This window comes from Hyperoodon ampullatus (assembly GCF_949752795.1).
Source record: "Hyperoodon ampullatus genome assembly, chromosome: 3".
Taxonomy (NCBI): Eukaryota; Metazoa; Chordata; class Mammalia; order Artiodactyla; family Ziphiidae; genus Hyperoodon; species Hyperoodon ampullatus.
The window spans coordinates 137,104,205-137,122,612 of NC_136916.1; the positions used below are offsets into that span (position 1 = coordinate 137,104,205).

The 18,408-nt window shown below is 40.7% G+C and overlaps 1 protein-coding gene across 1 annotated transcript in view; it reads right to left on the reverse strand.

The window, feature by feature from the left end:
- ARMH4 (armadillo like helical domain containing 4) overlaps positions 1 to 9,296 on the reverse strand; it is a gene marked incomplete at its 3' end in the record, with an annotated part of 121,177 nt that extends 111,881 nt beyond the window's left edge. Inside the window, exon 1 of the mRNA XM_079701239.1 lies at positions 7,904 to 9,296. Within this exon, the coding sequence (XP_079557365.1) occupies positions 7,904 to 9,239 (1,336 nt within the window). The 5' untranslated portion in view covers positions 9,240 to 9,296. The remainder of the gene's footprint in view (positions 1 to 7,903) is intronic.
- Positions 9,297 to 18,408: the final 9,112 nt, after the last annotated feature.

Here is an 18,408-nt window from a genome sequence, read left to right on the forward strand (position 1 = left end):
TCACGTTTGCTTTCCTGAAGGGGAACAGGAAGTTGACATTTTGAATTAAAGGAATACTAATTACAATAACTAATGTTTACTGAGTTATTATGTGCCATACACACACTGCTAAGTGAATGATGGGCATTATCTTTTTTTTTTCATTTATTTCTGCTCTGATCTTTATTTCTTTCCTTCTGCTAACTTTGGGTTTTGTTTGTTCTTCTTTCTCTAGTTCCTTTAGGTGTAAGGTTAGATTGTTTGAGATTTTTCTTATTTCTTGAGGTAGGCTTGTATAGCTATAAACTTCCCTCTTAGAACTGCTTTTGCTGCATCCCATAGGTTTTGGATCATCGTGTATTCATTGTCATTTGTCTCTAGGTATTTTTTGATTTCCTCTTTGATTTCTTCAGTGATCTCTTGGTTATTTAGTAAAATATTGTTTAGCCTCCATGTGTTTGTGTTTTTTACGTATTCTTCCCTGTAACTCATTTCTAATCTCATAGCGTTGTGGTCAGAAAAGATGCTTGATATGATTTCAATTTTCTTAAATTTACTGAGGCTTGATTTGTGATCCAAGATGTGATCTATCCTGGAGAATGTTCCATGTGCACTTGAGAAGAAAGTGTAATCTGCTGTTTTTGGATGGAATGTCCTATAAATATCAATTAAGTCCATCTTGTTTAATGTATCATTTAAAGCTTGTGTTTCCTTATTTATTTTCATTTTGGATGATCTGTCCATTGGTGTAAGTGAGGTGTTAAAGTCCCCCACTATTATTGTGTTACTATCGATTTCCTCTTTTATAGCTGTTAGCAGTTGCCTTATGTATTGAGGTGCTCCTATGTTGGGTGTATATATATTTATAATTGTTATATCTTCTTCTTGGATTGATCCCTTGATCATTATGTATTGTCCTTCTTTGTCTCTTGTAACATTCTTTATTTTAAAGTCTATTTTATCTGATATAAGTATTGCTACTCCAGCTTTCTTTTGATTTCCATTGTCATGGAATATCTTTTTCCATCCCCTCACTTTCTGTCTGTATGTGTCCCTAGGTCTGAAGTGGGTCTCTTGTAGACAGCATATAGTTGGGTCTTGTTTTTGTATCCATTCAGCAAGCCTGTGTCTTTTGGTTGGAGCATTTAATCCATTCAAGTTTAAGGTAATTATCAATATGTATGTTCCTATGACCATTTTCTTAATTATTTTGGGTTTGTTTGTGTAGATCCTTTTCTCCTCTTGTGTTTCCCACTTAGAGAAGTTCCTTTAGCATTTGTGGTAGAGCTGGTTTGGTGGTGCTGAATTCTCTTAGCTTTTGCTTGTCTGTAAAGCTTTTGATTTCTCCATTGAATCTGAATGAGATCCTTGCCGGGTAGAGTAATCTTGGTTGTAGATTCTACCCTTTCATTGTTTTAAGTATATCATGCCACTCCCTTCTGGCTTGTAGAGTTTCTGCTGAGAAATCAGCTGTTAACCTTATGGGAGTTCCCTTGTATGTTATTTGTCATTTTTCCCTTGCTGCTTTCAATAATTTCTTTTTGTCTTTAATTTTTGCCAATTTGATTACTATGTGTCTCGGCGTGTTTCTCCTTGGGTTTATCTTGTATGGGACTCGCTGCACTTCCTGGACTTGGGTGGCTATTTCCATTCCCATGTTAGAGAAGTTTTTGACTATAATCTCTTCAAATATTTTCTCTGGTCCTTTCTCTCTCTCTTCTCCTTCTGGGACCCCTATAATGCGAATGCTGTTGTGTTTAATGTTGTCCCAGAGGTCTCTTAGGCTGTCTTCATTTCTTTTCATTCTTTTTTCTTTATTCTATTCTGCAGCAGTGAATTCCACCATTCTGTCTTCCAGGTCACTTATCCATTCTTCTGCCTCAGTTATTCTGCTATTGATTCCTTCTAGTGTAGTTTTCATTTCAGTTATTGTATTGTTCATCTCTGTTTGTTTGTTCTTTAATTCTTCTAGGTCTTTGTTAAACAGTTCTTGCATCCTCTCGATCTTTGCCTCTATTCTTTTTCCGAGGTCCTGGATCATCTTCACTATCATTATTCTGAATTCTTTTACTGGAAGGTTGCCTATCTCCACTTCATTTAGTTGTTTTTCTGGGGTTTTATCTTGTTCCTTCATCTGGTACATAGCCCTCTGCCTTTTCATCTTGTCTATCTTTCTGTGAATGTGGTTTTTGTTCCACAGGCTGCAGGATTGTAGCTCTTCTTGCTTCTCGGGCATTATCTTATTTTATCCTCCCATATGTACTAAGGGGAGGTAGGTACTAATATTCTATGGAAGCCATATATCATAGTGGCCAAGAACACAGGCTCTAGACCCAATTTGCCTGCGTCTCAATTCGGACTCAGCCACCTACTATCTGCATGACCTTGAACGAATTACTTTATTTCTCTGGGCCTTGAGCTTCCTCAGTGGTAAAATGGAAATAATAAGAGTATCTATCTCATAGCATTTTTACAAAGATTAAATTAGATAACACATGTAAAATAGTACATGCCCAGTGCTTCATAAGTATTCAATAAATATCAGCTATTATTACCTCATTTTACAAACAACTTAGGTGTAGAAAGGCTAAGGAACCTGACTAAGGTTACATAGTTAGGGCTCTTAACCACTGTGCTAACTGTGCTGATCCCATCAACAGATGAATGGATAAACACACAGACACACAGACATACACACATACACACACAGAGGAATATTATTCAGCCATGAGAAAGGAAATCCTGCCATTGTCTAAGGAACAACTTGGAGTAGCCTCTGTAGAAGATCTGCACTTGCTTTTAAATCATAAAACAGAATGAAACAGACCTGTGGTGTATGATGAATCTATCAGAGGTCCACTTTCTTTACAACATTATAATCCACTCAAATACATTATTAAAGACTATTTATAAGGGTTAATATTTGCCCCCCTCCTAGGGAGGGGCTATGCTGGAAATTTCAAATACTGAGCCACTGTGAAAACTTAATTTCTAGAAGACTCTTAACTCTCTTTTTTTAAATACTAATCCTAGATACTTAGCACATTACCAAGTCCGGTAAATTATGCAATGAGAAATAACATTCTAGAAATAGGTGAAAAGGTTTTCTCAAAGTTTTTATTAATGACTTCATTGTTCTTCCTATTACTAAAAATATTTTTTCTCAGAAACAATTTATTTGCTTTAAAATAGTGTTTTGACGTTTTTTGGTACAAGCAGTTCCATTTCTTGGTCTCCAAACAGTTTGGACTATTTTTTCTTTGAACTGGGTATTTTTACATTTGATGGATTGATATACCTGGTTATAAGACAACCTTACTTGTGCTTCATATTCATATTTGCTCTTTGTGCCATTGTTTAAGTTTTTTTCTGAAATAAGATCACACATCTCTTAAGAGATAGGATTCATTGCCCTTTTTGTATCTTTAGCACCTAAGACAATGCTATGTTTGCCATAAAAAGATAATATATAGTTTTATCATTTTAAGCAGTATGCATTCTCCATGTTGCCCTCATTTTTGAAAGCATAGTGAACACTTTTGAGAAAAAAATATGTCAAAATAGATGTTCACTCTATGCTCATAGTTTCATGAAACAGCAAGAAATATCAAAAGGGCATGGTATGGCCTTCCCTGGTGGGACAGTGGTTAAGAACCCTCCTGCCAATGCAGGCGAAATGGGTTTGAGCCTGGTTCGAGCCCTGGTCCGGGAAGATCCCACATGTCGCAGAGCAACTAAGCCCGTGCACCACAACTACTTAGCCTGCGCTCTAGAGCCCACGAGCCACAACTACTGAGCCTGTGAGCCACAACTACTGAAGGCTGCACATCTAGAGCCCGTGCTCCACAACAAGAGAAGCCACTGCAATGAGAAGCCCACGCACCGCAACGAAGAGTAGCCCCCACTCACCGCAACTAGAGAAAGCCTGTGCGCAGCAACAAAGACCCAATGCAGCCAAAAATAAATAAATAAATAAAATAAATTTTTTCAAAAATGGGCATGGTATAATACTTTGAATAAGTGACTGCTGTTACAGAAAGAAGAGTGAGAGCTAGAAATAGTAATGGGAATTTTTAAAATAACATTCAGAATTTCTCCACATCGCTCATTCTTCCCAATTCCTGTAGAGAAAAAATATATAATTATTATAGATTGCTTTTAAAACCTGATCTTCAAGTGAAACAGCTGAAGAACCAGCTGAATCAGAGAACTGACTATAATCTCAGGATCCTCATCTGTTCATAATACCCAAAAATGCCAAGAAATTATTGCATCCCCTGAAGAAGAGAATGTCTTAAGTAGTCCCTGGGCCCTAAAATGATTGGCATTTGAGGTGTTTACTTCTTTTCTTTTTTTTTTTGAAATTTAAGGCATTATAATGGAGTAAAAATTAAGAGTTAAAATTCAGGACACCCAGGGATAAAAGTCCATCTTCCAAGTATTGGAAGCCACCCCCAGTTCCTTGGCTGAATTTCCATCATCAGCTCTTCACACATACCCACCCCTATTCCCTCTTTTTTTTCCAATGATGAGTAAAACACACAACCTGCACCCCCATCACATTTACAGAATTCCTGTATAAAATTTCTCTAGAGCCTAACCTGCAGGAGTCAACAAATCTGAACACAGCCAGTAGGTTTGCTGAAAGTTGACTTCAAGAACGTGGTAGGATAATGCAATGGGTTGGTCATGACAGTTCATCAGTCACAGTTATCAGCCCTGCAGAGGGTGAGCCGAGACCTTAGACACCCCTCTTAGACAAATAAGGAAGGCCCTTAGATTTAATTTTGTCTTCCCCGTTTCCAGATGGAGAAACTGAGGCCAACAGATTGGAAAAATTTTAATCAAGCTCAGTTGTGAAACCAGCTGACCACATCAGTGTGACTAAACCTTCTCGATTGATTAAAATGTCTTAATGGGCAGAACAGTTCCAAAGTCCCTCTGACAATGCAACCAGGTGCCACTGGCTTCGTTCAGAAACTAATGACTCTTCAGTTTCTCCAGCTCCTTCAGAAGCTCCTGGGATAAGACACAATCCAGGATATTTCTGAAGCACTCTTTTGACAATGTCACTCTCTGGGTGGAGAAAAGGTGAAAGTTATTGCCCTCCTGGGGGCTCCACAGACTGTAGTTGTCCCATATCCCTCCCTCCTTGAGGTCACTAGGATCAGCATTTGTCCTGGGCAGGGGCTTTGAGGTCACTTAATGATCTTGAGAAGGAGACTCAAGGAGGAAATCCAAACCTGTTTTGCAAAAGTGACCTTTCTTAAAACTAGATTGTGTGGGATTGAGTGGTTTACTTCTCAGAAATACTTGTAATCACCAGAAAATGGGTAGAAAAGCTTTTTGGCTATTCTCTTACTACTGCTGTCAATAATCTCAATTTTTCACATTATTTTTAACTCTACAAAACAACAAAAAAAGTAAAGTTGAAGGGAATTATTTGACCGTTCCTCTCTCTACCAAGAATATTTAGAAGCTTTTTGATTAATTTGGACAATGCAGGCAGTCGGATTAGATAATTCTAGTCTGAATGGTTCTCTATCTTCATTTAGTCATTCAATGAACAGATATTTACTTAGCACCTACTATGTGCCATACATTGTGCTATGTGCTGGGAATTAAAAGAAGCTGCCTGTTAAAAGACTATAGTTAAGTGAGGCAATTATGACTAAGTAAGGAGCATATTCAATGATCAAAAAAAACAATCAATTACCAAATTCATTTTACTTTTTTAGGCTGTATTAATGGAAGCTAATGCAAGTCTCGTACATAAGAATCATGGATTCAACTGTACAGTGAATAATCTGGAACTACATGATTTAATGCTCCAGGAATATCTTAAAGTGTAATGGAGAACTGAAATAAACTTCTTGTTTGGTCATATTTAATATCTTCATGGTCATGTGGACCCAACTCTCTTAATAGAATTTAAAAACCAACTAACAAAACATTTTCTGGAAGCTTCTATGAAAACTTCCAGTATACTAAGTCTTACAGTCTTTAAAAAATGAATTCGACATGTAAAATTAAATCTTTTATCGTTTTAATTCAATCTCCATAACACTTTATAAAACATATTACTAATTTGATATTTTCCATTAGCTGGAGTAACAGCTGTACATACTCCAAATTGGAATGAGCATATGCACATTACACTAAGTCTTTCCCTCCCCATTCTGTTACCTGACCAACTACACACAATAAAGGAAAAACATCGTCCATCAGCAACAAATGCAAGGATTGTCAGCTCATAGCATTCACAGATGTAGAAGCCACGAGGAAGCAGAAAGTGCAGAATCAAGCCAGCAGAGAGGATTTATCTGTACTGGTATTTTTTCCCCCTTATTTCTAAAAGAATTTCTTTTTAGGAAAACAAAGTCAAAGAACTCATATGGTTAATACTATGAGATAAATATTTACCTAAGGCTTTTTGGTAAGAAATATCAGGAATGTGAGTACTTTTTACAACAATGTATAAATAAGTATCCAACATTGTTGATTATATCATTTAAACATATAGCTAATTTTTTCACATTTTCCTGTAAATATACACATTTTCATAATAAAAGATTTAAAAAATGTTAATCTATATCAGGGTTTCTCAGATATATATATATACACACATATATATATATATTTTGGCTCAGATATATCTTGGTTGCTGTGCACTGTACGATATTTAGCAGCATCTTGGCCTCTACCCCCTAGATGCTCTCTACTGTGATGACCAAAAATGTCTCAAGAAATAAGTAATGGAGATTAAGCGGTACAAACTTCCAGGTGTAAAATAAATGAGTCACAGGTATGAAATGTACAGTGTGGGGAATACAGTCAATAAACATGTAACATCTTTGTATGGTGACAGCTGGTAACTGGACTTATCATGGTGATCGTTTTGTAATGTACAGAAATACCGAATCACTATGTTGTGCAACTAACTAACTAGGAACTAACACAGTGTTTTAGGCCAATTATATTTCAAAAACAAACACAGTCATAGAAAAAGAGATCAGATTTGTGGTTACTAGAGGCAGGGGATAGGGGGAGGGGAAACTGGATGAAGGCAGTCAAAAGGTACAAACCTCCAGGTGTAAGATAAATAAGTACTAGTGATGTACAATATGATAAATATAATTAACACTGCCATATGTTATATATGAAAGTTAAGAGAGTAAATCCTAAGAGTTCTCATTACAAGAAAAAAAATGTTTTTCTATTTCTTTAATTTTGTATCTATATGAGTTGATGGAAGTTCACTAAATTTATTGTGATAATCATTTCATGATGTATATAGGTCAAATCATTATGCCACACAACTTAAACTTACACAGTGCCATATGTCAATTACATTTCAATAAAACTGGAAAAAATGTCTCCAAACATTGCTGAATGATTGGTGCAGAAGGCATGATGCAAATTATTCCCATTTGAATACCACAGGTCTATATGCAGGGGTTATATTTGGATGTAATTTTTATGAAAAATGCATTTTTTATTTATTTACTTTTGCTTTTCATTAAAACTTAGATAACTTACTTCTAAATTGTCACTTTAAAAAAAAAACATAAAACTTCTAAAACATTACAACGTTATGTGTCAGCTACATGTCAATTAAAAAATAATAAAACCAGGGCTTCCCTGGTGGCGCAGTGGTTGGGAGTCTGCCTGCCAATGCAGGGGACACGGGTTCGTGCCCCGGTTTGGGAGGATCCCACATGCCACGGAATGGCTGGGCCTGTGAGCCATGGCCGCTGAGCCTGCGCGTCTGGAACCTGTGCTCCACAACAGGAGAGGCCACAACAGTGAGAGGCCCACGTGTCGCAAAAAAAATAAAAATAAAAAATAAAAAAAAACAATAAAACCAAACAGAAACATTCCAAGTTAAACAAAGCTTATTTTTCTTTTTTTTTCTTTCTTTTACCTTTAAATGTATTTCCCAATGGCTGATATGCCTCAGACTCATATTCTGAGATGGAAACAGTGGTCTCTAAGAACAGCATGGCATTGTTCTCCTTGGTGGATTCCATGAAGTCTGCAGTATTTTGCACCAGGTTTTCCACAGAGACTTTCATACCTTCCACTGGACTTGTGGGAGTAAAGGAACTTTGATCGGTGAAGGCAGATGATCTCTCATCCCCACGTGCTATTAGCAGGGCTGTTCCCCTGTGTGCTTCCCCTTCAGGCAGCCTCAGAGTCACATCTGCAGCCTCTGTCAAAGTTTCGCCCCCTTCCATGCCTTCCATACCATTACTGGTTGCTTGGGTTGTCTGAGACGTTTCCATTCTCACCTGAGTCTCTGTATTGTCTCCAAGCTTTGGGGTCTTTATCTGGCTTACACTCTCTAATTTGGTGTCATCCCACTCAACACTTACGACGGAGACAGCTGGAACAGCTATGCTGACACTCACTGTGACTTCTGGGGCTCCCAGCAAGCTGTCAGTTTCTGGCTCAACACTCAGGGTGGACTCGGAGGTTGCGAGCCAGTGCTTGGTGGCAGTAGCCTGGGTATTATCAGCTGTCATCTGGGAAGGCTCAGCACCTGCTGTGGGCTCAGCACCAGGAAAAGAAGTTGTCTTATGCTCTGGGTTTGCTTCAAATTTCTCAGTCCTTGGACGGGTGGTTAGCATCTCTTTAGCACTCACATAGGATAAAGGTGAATGTCCCAGACTAACTCCTGCCTGATTTTCAGTTGCAAACAATTGATCATCCACGTAGTGCAGAAAACCTTGTGTTGCTTCGGTGGTCCCTTCCACAATGGGCTGAATGATGGTACTACGGGAGGATTCCTCCTTCTCATCAATATTCAGAGAAGCAGTTGGAGTGATAGGGTTGGTTAACATGGCCTTGGAAAGTCGGCTTTCAGGAGACATTCTCTCTGGCTGGCTGGAACCAAACACTTCTTCCCCTGCTGAGATCACTGGCTCAGTAGCAGTGTAAATGCCAGGGCTGTCAGGCTGCGTGAACCCAGCGCCTATAGGAGGGGTTTCTTTGTTACTAGGGAATACTTTATTTAATGACATTGTTGATGGTCCTGCTAACACTATCATTGGTTCTTCAGAGACCAGAGTGTACTTTGAAGTAATGGAGTTATTTTCTAGGTCATCTGTGTTCAGCCTCTCAGACTGCCCTTTTTCTTCATGAACGGGTGCTATCTCCCTTCTTTCCACGTTGGGGAAGGCCAGACATTGTGTGGCAAAGCTGAGAAGTAGAAGGCTACAGAAAGCCAGACAAATGTGCAATACAACTGGTCTGCTCATAGTGGAAGAGAAACGTGCACATAAATTGGTAGAGTTGACAATTCCAGTAATTGAGTCCTGCAGATAAATAAAGCATAACAAACTGTCATATAAATATATGTTGTAAATAAGCCCCTTTAAATTAAACCATAAGTAAAATAATCTCCTTGACTCCCAGCTCAGAGACAGTACATAGGAGAGGAATGTTCTATTTCTTTGTACCTTTGAGATGTGGATAACCCAGTTCATTTTTCCCTGCTGAATTTTCAGCTGATTTAACTTGAAGTTCTCTAGCAAAGGGTACACATAGTTACTAAGTTCATTGTTTTTTAAATACCTACTTGAAATAAACTACCCTTGAAGTCACATTTGTAATATTCTCCCCAATTCTTCTATTAATCATGGAGTCAAATGACTACAGAAATAGCAATACATCCAGGAAATAAAAAGTAAATTTTAACATTTATTTACATTACTTTCACAGAACCTTTTAAGTATGTTTTAAAACTTATTAAATATCATCATAAAATACTGAATACCAGTTTCATTCAAGAGTTTTAAAAGTATATAAATGACTTTCAATTAAAATTTATCTTTAAAATACTTAAATTGTTTTCTCTGCAACAACTATAAAAATTATAGGTAAAACCTTCATGTCTCAAAAAAAGATTAGAAAAGGTAAAATAGTTAAAATGTAAACAAGTGTGTTTTTTGAAAAAAACTTTTTTAAGAGAACCAAAACACATTTTAAATTAGCAGTCTTTACTGAATGCACATTATTGTAAGATTAAGATTTATTGTATTTTTTTACAAACTGCTCACACTCTCATGACAACTAAAATTATATCAAAACTGCTAATTTCCCCCCAAACTTAAAGGTTTTAGGTCTTATCTATCCCATCATCAGAAAGTTCTTAGATAATGTGGGTTTTCTAGACAATTAAACCTAGGAATGAAAATTCTAAATCTAAATATAAAGACCTTATCTTTATAAAGGTTATACATTTCCTTTCTTCCATGTCTGATCATTAAACTATCTGGGTTAAGCATGTGATGTGCACACATCAAGTATAAAAATTGACATTTTCGAGCTTCCCTGGTGGCGCAGTGGTTGAGAGTCCACCTGCCGATGCAGGGGACACAGGTTTGTGCCCCAGTCCGGGAAGATCCCACATGCCACGGAGCAGCTGGGCCCGTGAGCCATGGCCACTGAGTCTGCGCGTCCGGAGCCTGTGTTCCGCAACAGGAGAGGCCACAACAGTGAGAGGCCCGCGTACCGCAAAAAAAAAAAAAAAAGACTTTCCTTCTGTAATTAAGTGTCAGCCACCTGCTTTCTAAATCCAATTACGACAGAAAAAGTGGGGTGAATTGCAAGCCTATTCTATGCCTGAATATTGCAGCCATATGCTCCTTCTCCCCACTATTCAAAGTGACGCCTGAACTTTAAAAGAAGCAGAAAAGACAGCCTGTAGGAACGGCAGCAGGGAACACATCTGCAACTCAGATGAATTGGTAGATGACCTTCAAGTTCCAGGTCTTTCTCTGTCTTTCCAAGCACAGCGCAGGTTCACATAGGCACTCCCATGAGTTTGGTGTCCTTCGCTGGGAGTTGCATGATGTTGTAGAATAAATAAGGAAAGACTGACCCTTGGCAATTCAATGACAATATTTCAACCTAAACAACCATCTGCAATCACATTTTGAAGGCTCTAGGCCTTTTCTTTTTTCCTCAACATTGTCTCCTGTCCCTGGCAAAGTGCCTGGCACAGAGGAAATGTTTAGTAAATACTGGCTGATGTCTATAGCCCTGCTTTGCTGGAGGAGGGGGAGGGAGGGGAGATTTCATTGTTTATTAGAAATTGGGTCTTAATTATCTTAAATTAACTCAAATATCAGAATATTTAACAAACAAAACATTTCTCTAACTTCTCCTTTACACTGTGACTTTCGAGGCTCCTTTCTTTTCACTATATCCATCAGTGCAAATTAATTCAGATAAATGAACTCTCACCCAGTTGCTAACTGATAGTGGACATTAACTTCTAATAGCTTAAAAAGCATCTCTTTCTGAGCAAGTCATAGCACTATGTCATTCGCTATCAAGGTATCCTAATGGCTTGGCAGTTCTCTGAACAATTCACTGCATTTCTGCCACCAGTGAGCAGATAAGCTGTTCTGTCAAGCCTTATCTTCGACAATCTTAAATAGATACAGTCCAGAATCTGTTTCTTTGTCAAGTCTAGGCATATTCAAGTTTCAAAGACAAATGAAAGGCAACATAAAAAAAATATAGCCTTAGCCGTCTTGTTAGACTTAATAATCAGGTTTTTTCAAACACTTGGTCAATATTTTTCCAACTAAAATGTATGCTGCCATTGTTCAGTGTGTTACCAAAATGCAGACACAAAAGGGAAACAGTGTGTTCAATCATTCTCATCAGTGACAAAGCTGCTTTTTTCAAAGCAAGTTGAGTTTCATGTATAATATATAAGGAACATGAGCATTGCCCTAAGGGTACTCAAGACACAGGAGGCCTGTAGAGTATGCCAAAAAACTAGTGACAATCTGCCTGATATTTTCCTTTTGGGGGGATAAACACAAATACCTTAAACAGCTGATGTGGAGTTTTGGGAAGAAAGCTGCCTTAGATTTTCTTTGTCTACTGGATGGTACTTGGATGCCACCTCAAACACACCATCTTCATCTAAACTGCGGTGTCATCTTGAACTCTTCTCTCCTGTATATTCCAGATTCACAACTTCTGTGGATCTTTCCCTCATAATATCTCTTGGAATTGTCCCTTCTTGGGGACACTGGATTGTCATTATTTTAACTGCCTCTAACTGATGATCCTGATCAGACTCTCTCCTCTCCAATCCATTTTATACAGTCCAGATGGTTTACTCTTAAGAAAAAAAATGACAATAATCAATCAAAAATGGCTATTCAGGGGATGCCAAGTGTTTTAACTGTCTCATGTAAATTATGTTATTTAATCCTTTACAACAACCTAATGAGATAGGTACTACCATTATCCTTGTCTTTTTTTTTTTTTTTTGGTGAGAAAACTACCATCTCACAGAGGTTAATTAACTTGCCTGGGTGATCGTGTCTGTCAGACATCAAGTTTCCTGCCTTTGCCACTGCAGCCCTCTGCCTTCCCAAAACACATCATTTAATGACCCCAAACATACAATTGCCAATCTCCACACCTATAATGCAACCCCACACCACCAGTGCCTGGTACAAACACCATCACTAGTTGGGTATATTGCCCTCTTATGTGCCTTACTCACTTCAGCTTCCCAAATTTTGCTCATGCCACTGCACTAGCCAGAATGCTCCCTCCTTCTTCCCTACCCCAGGTATCCAAACCCTGGTCCCACAGGTCACGTCCTGTTTACTAATTGCTGTCACAAAACTGCCTGGCCCGTTCTCTTCCCACCCTTCTCCTAGCTTCTCCAGCACAAATCGTCATGTCTGTAAGCCTTATCACCTCAAATAAAATTATGTTCTTTGCATGCAAACACTAGTCTTTCAGCTTCCTTTGCCATATAATTGCTAATAATGGTAGACACATAGGAGAGGTGTTCGATAAATATTCAATGGTGTAAAGTGAATATAAATAACCATTTAAAAATGTGAAAAAGAATGTTCAGAATCTCTCTTTTATACTGTACATTGTTCAATGACATTTCACAGTCTATCCATGTCTAACTGTATGTTTTATTCATCACCTAGTCAATTTTGGCTACTTATCCAGTGTGTGATTTTAATAATAGTAATAATTTCTGTATTCTCATTTCTGCTATATTTTAGGTTTTCAGAGTGTATTTCATTTAAAAAAAAAAAAAGAGAGAGAGAGAGGTCACCAGGAACAAGGGACAAGTTTCAGAGCTTCAGGTTAACTTGCTTCCCAATTCCCCTTCACCTTTCAAAATCCAATTAGTAATTCTTTGATTGATAATGGGAAAAGAAAACTCTGCCTTCTTCGTTTGTGTCTTAATAATCTTTCCATTTTGTGTTTTTCCTGATTCTCAATGATAATTTCGTCACTGTCTTACCTTTTTTTTTTTTTTTTTTTTTTGTGGTACGCGGGCCTCTCACTGTTGTGGCCTCTCCCGTTGCGGAGCACAGGCTCCGGACGCGCAGGCTCAGCGGCCATGGCTCACGGGCCCAGCTGCTCCGCGGCATGTGGGATCCTCCCGGACCGGGGCACGAACCTGCGTCCCCTACATCGGCAGGAGGACTCTCAACCACTGCACCACCAGGGAAGCCCACCTTTTCTTTTTTTAATCTTTAAGGCTCTCATTGCCAAGCCTATTTCATTTGTCTGAAGCAGAACTTAGCAAGACTCTGACCCTATTAACCCAGCTGTGGCACACAGCATTAAGGTACCCCATTTGCAATTCACTACTATTCACTGCTATTGACTACTGTTAGTTGGCCTGATATATTGGCTTTAACATGATCTGACCCCAGTCATCCTTCACTATAAATTAAGTGGCTGGAATGACAGATGATCCTCAGTAGCATGTTCAACCACAGTGGAAGGAGGGAGAATAGAGTAACCACAAAGAAAAATCATTGTCCCACAGGAGAAAAGTGGCATCGTGCTGACAGGGAAGAGGATAAGTAGGCTGGGGTCAAGACGATTACTCTGGCAACTGCCAGCAAAGTGCTTTACCATTCCTGCAGACCACAACTAAATTCTACGTATCAAGCCCACAAGCTTTATTCTCTACAATTTAGTGATGGAGACAAATGAAGATATCTGTGTTTATCACTCCCAGTGGATAACCCTATCCCTGGTAAAAGAAGCTGGACTTGAAGCTTTAAAGCTGGCTTCGAGTTCCAACTCTACCTTGGGCAAATCACTGAAACTCAGTTTCTTCTTTGCAAAATGGAGATAATAATGCTCATTCTGTTTTCTTCAAAGGTGAAAGACCAACAAAAGTGATAATAGACATAAAAATGGTTTGAAGAAAAAATGTTTATCATACAATTTAAGACATATTATTGTGGTATTGCCATTCATTCCCCTCAAAATACAGAAATATGAGCAGTCTGAAACATCCATAACATCCTTTTTCTCCTAAGCTATTTCCATGGAGCTTCCCCTTTCAGCTTTTCATGTAGACCAAATGACCTGGGAATTGTCTGATGTTTGCAGAATTCCATCTTAATCAATCTTGGTCAACAAGCTCCTGTCCATCCATCATACAGTTCTTTTCAATGACCCAATGGGACACTTCATTTCTGTTCTCTGTAGTTCACAAACCTCATTTGCTTGACAAAATCTCTAAATACTAGCTGGCATTTAAGGAGAAAGTAATCCCCAGGTAGACATTTCACGGAATAAGCATAATCTCTAACATTTCAAGCTGAAACTTGATTCAGATACTTTTCTTATAATCACCAAGTAAACACAATATGAAAAAACAGGATTGACTACACATCTTAATTAGAGAGTGAGCTTTCATTCTACAGAGATTAAACTCAGGTTCTCTCTGAATAGCCAGCTTCCCTATGTGAGAATAAACAAATTCAATGAACAAAAATACAATTCGTTACACAAGTTTTCGGGCAAACACCCGCTGAATAAAAAGTGAAATACACCTTTAGTTGACGAGTAGAAATTTTCCATAGCAGGTAAGCCCATCGTCCACATTTTGATGCTATACTTATATTTATCATCAAACCATTTCCATAAAACCAAATTATGATATTGAAAGGTCTAGCAGGAAATGCTGAATATAATGTTAAGAAGCCTCCCATGAAAACAAAGACATCCACATCTCCCTAATTGGCTCTGCTGCTGTAGCTACCTTAGACTTGCTGAGTCTTGGGAGTTTTGTGAATAAATACAATCAATATCAAGTCTGCTGCATAAGGGCTTGGTTCATAATATGACAAATATAACAACTCTACCTTATTCATAAGAGTAAGTCAGACTACCCTTAAATCTACTGTGTGTAAATGTTCTGATTCTGTGAAATCTCACCCAGTTTTGAGTTTCTTTCAGTAGATGCTACAGTGGGATTCTGCTGGCAAGTGAGCAGAAAGTGGGTCAGTGACTGACTCTGTAGGTGTTTAAACAAGACTCCTTGGAGCCCAACAGCATCACCTGTGATGAAGGAAATTCACAAAAAGGAGGGGAGACATGCAAATTCTGGCCACACACTTTGCTCCCTAAGGAAAAAAAATCCTTCAGAGTTCTGTGGATGGTTTTGGGAGCCACTCTCTCTTCCCCTTAAGTTTCAAACTAAAACTTCCATAGAAAGAAAGCAGACTCTTTAAAACAGCCTCTCTCCTCTCCTCCACAGCAGCTCTACACTGAAATGAGGTGCCAAGAGCCTGGCAGATCCTCGGCATCAGCTTGGGAAGGCAAAGGTTTCTTATCTTTGAGAACTCCAAACTCTTGAAGGTCCTATATTTTGTGCACCTGGCCGATTTTTCGCCAGCCAGGCTCTGCATGTTGGGAATGTACACAGGTCGGGTTCTGTCAGTGACCAGGACGCACATGCGACATCTGGGCACCTCCAGGTATCACCTTGCAACCATTCTGGAGTCTAACCCGCAGGCCCTCTTTCCAATTAAGTGACCTTTCCAAGGAGCATGCTCCTGCCGTGTCGTGGGGGACCGGTCAGGGTCTGAGCAAGGAGGTTCCGTGACATCCTTGCGCTAAACACTCAACTGTTTGTTTTCTGCAAAGTAACACAACACATTCCGGTGGCCACCACAGCCCCCATTAGCTCCTCGGCTGCTCGCACTGACTGGCATCGGGGTCATTGCAATCGATGCTTTGAAAGGAGCAAATCTTAGTCTTCGGGAACTTCTCTACCACCGCTGTGAGACTGAGAGGGGAGGGAGAGAAGAAAGAAAAGCCCACACAAAAGCAGCCAGCCCTGCAAGCTCCGCCAGCACAAAAGGCCCGCTCGCTGGTGTGGAGCCGTGAGGCTGGGCTGGAGCGAGGAGAGAGGCCAGTCCTCCGAGGCCTGCGCGCCTCGCCCCACGCTCCCGGAGCTGCCCCCGCGCCCCCCGCGCCGGGGCACCGCGTTCTGGCGGGGCCGCAGGGCGCACACCTGGCGCGCCCCGGGCTGCCGCGCTCCCCGGTCTGCACAGCTACCGGGGCGGCCCCGAGCCGCCAGGGGCTCCGGCTCCGTCTCTGCCCGGGCGCACCGTCTGCAGCTGCGGTCGCCCGAGTGGCAGAAGCCTGGCCCGTCCTCACCTGTGCGCCTTCAGCCGCGCAGCGCGCAGAGGAGAGCTCTGGTGCCCGCGCTCGGCATCCCTGCTGCGGCCCCTGCATCGGTGGCGGCTCCCTCTGCTGTCTGGGACGCCAGGGGGAGGGCGCTTCGCTTTGTTGCTTATTCATGAGGCCGCGACTGAGGCTGGGGATTGGGCGGCGGGAAGATGTGCCCGCCCCGGCTCGGCGTGCACGGACAAGAGGGCCGTCGCCCGGAGCCCCTCAGCGCCCACTTCCCCGCCTCCGCTCCCGCGAGGGGGACGAGGCGTGGGGCCGCGCGGGTCCTACCAGCGTCCGGGCTCCCGCGACCCCTTCGGAGCCTCCCTGCCCTCCTGCCCCGCTTCGAAACCTGGGCTTCTGCGGCAGCTCTCCCTTAGTACCTATAGAGAAGAGACTAGGGCACCGTTTTCTCTAGAAGAGCCCTAATTTCTCTGGTCCGTGACTGGGGCGAGGGGCGTAAGTTGGAGGCCGCCGGTTGTTCCTTGTGAAAACTGTACGGCTTAGCCCTCAGCCGTGCCCCTAAGTAGGACCCACTAAAGTAGTCCTACACAAGTGTTCCCTTCTCAACCAGAGAAGTCGAAAATAAGGAGTAATAAGAAGGACTGTTTCTTGAGCCCTTACTCCTGCCGGGCACAATGCTAGGTGCTTCACTCATTACCTGCTTTTAATCTACTCAACAGCCCTCAAATATAGGTATTGGTAATCCGCTCAACTTAACAAAGGAGGAAGTTGAGGTTGAAGGCTGTGCAAGTTACCCAAGGTTTTATGGCTAAGGTGGCCACCGGGAATTCATGACCTCCGTTCTTGAGTTTCTCAAGGACTCAGTTTCCTTTATCTGATCCTCCTAATTTTGGATAGAATCTAAAGGCCCATTCTAGAAGAAGCCCACAGCACTTTCCATTTGCAATGCACTTTCCACATACATCATCTCTTGTACTTATTAACTCCCTTCTTTATAATAGCTTAGTCCGCTTTGTAGCTATTTGTAAACATCTTGAAGTCAGAGCAAGGTCTTGTTCACCTTCGACCTCCACATCTAACACAATGCACAACTAAGCACTATCTTTCCTACTCCACCTCTCTTTAAAATATATTATGTTTGTATTTCCAGAAAGGTAGTCAAATAGGTGTCAAATGCATGTGATTGAACTGAATCTGTGAGATCTGTTTTTGATGTGTATTCAGTGTAATACAATATAATACGCTGTACTGTAACCAGGCCTTCTACATGGATTCAAGACCCACCAGATGTATAAGCCACACATCCAGCCGAACCAAGATGTGTTTCAACATTTTATTTTCTGCTTCTGTGCCCCCCTCCCTGGGGGCTGGGAGGCCAGCGCTTGTGGTTCGGTGCAGAGCCTGGGGTCCCTCAGCCCCGCTGGCTGTTCCCTTTGCACAGGGTGCTGCAGAGCCTCCTCCACCCTCCTTACCTCCGCTGCCCACACTCCAGCTGGGCCAGGGCTGGAGGGGCCTTGTGATGAATCCCAGGAGTTGCCCTCATGCCTGGGAATGCAGGGACGTGGACCTGGTGGTCAGAAGTCTGAAGCTTCCCATCTACTTCTTAAGGCCACTGCAAGTGAAAGATGTAAAGTGTAATAACGTTTTCTGGCCATGAGACATGATTTTTGTTAAACAACAAGAAGGTGTATGTGGGTGTGGGTTCACGTTGAAAGATAGTAAATATTCTATATAATGAATATAGCAATAGATACATCCAGGATTTGGGCTTTTGGTTATTGATTGCCTGGTGGATTGTTTAGAAAACATTGTTTAAGAAAAATGGGCTAGCAGCTGTTGGATTTTCACTCAGAAGCATGTTCATTTACGTAGATGCCACTTTAAGCTTGATCAGAATTAAATATGAGATTTCTTATATAAAAAAAACATTTTATTTTCATGTCAGTTGTTTGAAATTCAGACCGTATCTCATAAAAATAATGT